Genomic DNA, 1,342 nt, shown 5'->3' with positions numbered 1-1,342 from the left:
CTTACTAGGCAAGCGCTCTACCACTGAGCTAAATCCCCAACCCCTACTTTGGTTCTTGAATGAAAGAATAGTTCCTCAAAGAGAAATAGTAATACTTTTTTTTTCTCTCTTTCTCTCTTAGAAGACAAAAACGCTAATGCATTTGAGACAACGATAAAATTGGGGGGGAAGGGAAAAAGCAACTGATTTCCTGATTCTCCAACTTGGCTGGATGTTAAGATGTCCGTGGACATGAACAGCCAGGGGTCTGACAGCAATGAAGAAGACTATGACCCAAACTGTGAGGAAGAGGAAGAAGAGGAAGAGGACCCTGGGGACATAGAGGACTACTATGTGGGAGTAGCCAGTGATGTGGAGCAGCAGGGGGCTGATGCTTTTGATCCTGAAGAGTATCAGTTCACTTGTTTGACCTATAAGGAATCTGAGGGTGCCCTCCATGAGCATATGACCAGCTTAGCTTCTGTCTTAAAGGTGAGTAGTGCTGTCAGCTCAAATATCATCTCCCTGGTTAAATTGATGTGTTAACTAATGTCTCTTACATATAGCTAGGAACCCAAACCGATGTATGGATTGCTTCATTTAGATATTTTGTCATATTAACTTTTTTTAAATGTAAACATGTCCAAGGTCTTCAGAGTAAGAATTACAAAGTATAAATAAATTCAAGACAGATCAGAAATCTGTAACAGAATTGCCCAGCTTTTACTTGTTTCAGAAAGTGAGTTACATGACTCTTGATGAAATGACATGCATCTGAACCATTGTTTCACACAGCTTTTTGAGTGTCTTAAAAGTGTCCATGTCCCCTAGTTTGTCCTGTATTCAGTGTCTTTGGGCTGAGAAACTCATTGAGTTCAGGTACTGATTGTATTATCTGTTTTGAGAGTTTTCATAATAACCTTAAGAAGAACAGTTCTCAGAATCTCAAGTCAGTTACTGCCTTATTGTTACTTAACATGTTTTTAATTTTAATTTTTTTTAAAAACCCAACAACTTTATTTGCACATTGGTATAACGATGTCAGATTCTCTTGAACTGGAGCTACAAAACTGGAGCTGCGAGCTGCCATGTGGGTGCTGGGAATTGAACCCGGATCCTCTGGAGGAGCAGTCAGTGCTCTTAATCACTGAGCCATTTCACCAGCTCCCTAACATGTTTTTTAAAATGCTTATTTAGGCATTTTCCCAGCATGCTTTCTTTGCAAGATGTTCACTAGAACTTGAAAATGAGAATACTTAGTTTACTTTTTTTTTTTTTTTTTTTTTTATTTTTGGAGACAGGGGCTTTTTTGTGCCCATGTGGATGTAGGAATTGAACCCGGATCCTCTGGAGGAGCAGTCAG

At 39.3% G+C, this 1,342-nt stretch overlaps 1 protein-coding gene across 4 annotated transcripts in view; it reads left to right on the top strand.

Annotated features, from left to right (window-relative positions):
• The window catches only part of Arih2 (ariadne RBR E3 ubiquitin protein ligase 2), a 58,554-nt gene that overhangs the window by 9,142 nt on the left and 48,070 nt on the right, over positions 1-1,342 (top strand). For 3 of the 4 annotated variants that reach the window (XM_013346612.2, XM_026779272.1, XM_026779273.1), the window contains one exon: positions 122-471. In XM_013346612.2, the coding sequence (XP_013202066.1) occupies positions 220-471 (252 nt within the window). In that variant the 5' untranslated portion in view covers positions 122-219. Of the gene's footprint in view, positions 1-121; positions 472-1,342 lie in introns of those variants that run through there. The other variant, XM_026779274.1, reaches the window with a different exon arrangement.

This window comes from Microtus ochrogaster, chromosome 5 (genome assembly GCF_000317375.1).
Source record: "Microtus ochrogaster isolate Prairie Vole_2 chromosome 5, MicOch1.0, whole genome shotgun sequence".
NCBI lineage: Eukaryota > Metazoa > Chordata > Mammalia > Rodentia > Cricetidae > Microtus > Microtus ochrogaster.
This window is presented reverse-complemented; position numbering and strand designations above follow the sequence as displayed.